The sequence below is a fragment of the Bison bison genome, unplaced genomic scaffold (assembly GCF_000754665.1).
Source record: "Bison bison bison isolate TAMUID 2011002044 unplaced genomic scaffold, Bison_UMD1.0 scf7180017864371, whole genome shotgun sequence".
Classification (NCBI taxonomy): domain Eukaryota; kingdom Metazoa; phylum Chordata; class Mammalia; order Artiodactyla; family Bovidae; genus Bison; species Bison bison.
The window spans coordinates 14,944,714-14,944,934 of NW_011494943.1; the positions used below are offsets into that span (position 1 = coordinate 14,944,714).

A 221-nucleotide genomic window follows, 5' to 3' on the forward strand; every position below is an offset into this window, starting at 1 on the left:
CTTGCAGGTGGTGAGTGTGACATGCGGGCCCTGCATGAGGCAGGGGTGGAGACGCCCCTGGAATCTCACTGGGACTGAGCCCACGGCCACTCCTCGTTAGGGAACCTCCCACCTGCCTCCAGGGCTGGAGGACCCAGAGGTCGTGTCCATACCTGTCTGTATTTTGATGGTCTGTACTTGATGCCTGCCCAGTGGGACTCGGAGCAGGCAGCTTCTGGGGG

At 62.0% G+C, this 221-nt stretch overlaps 1 protein-coding gene across 1 annotated transcript in view; it reads left to right on the forward strand.

Annotated features, from left to right (window-relative positions):
* Positions 1–221, forward strand: part of SCN4A (sodium channel, voltage-gated, type IV, alpha subunit) — a 53,163-nt gene that overhangs the window by 47,509 nt on the left and 5,433 nt on the right. The window contains 1 exon segment of the mRNA XM_010856557.1: positions 8–10. Within this exon segment, the coding sequence (XP_010854859.1) occupies positions 8–10 (3 nt within the window).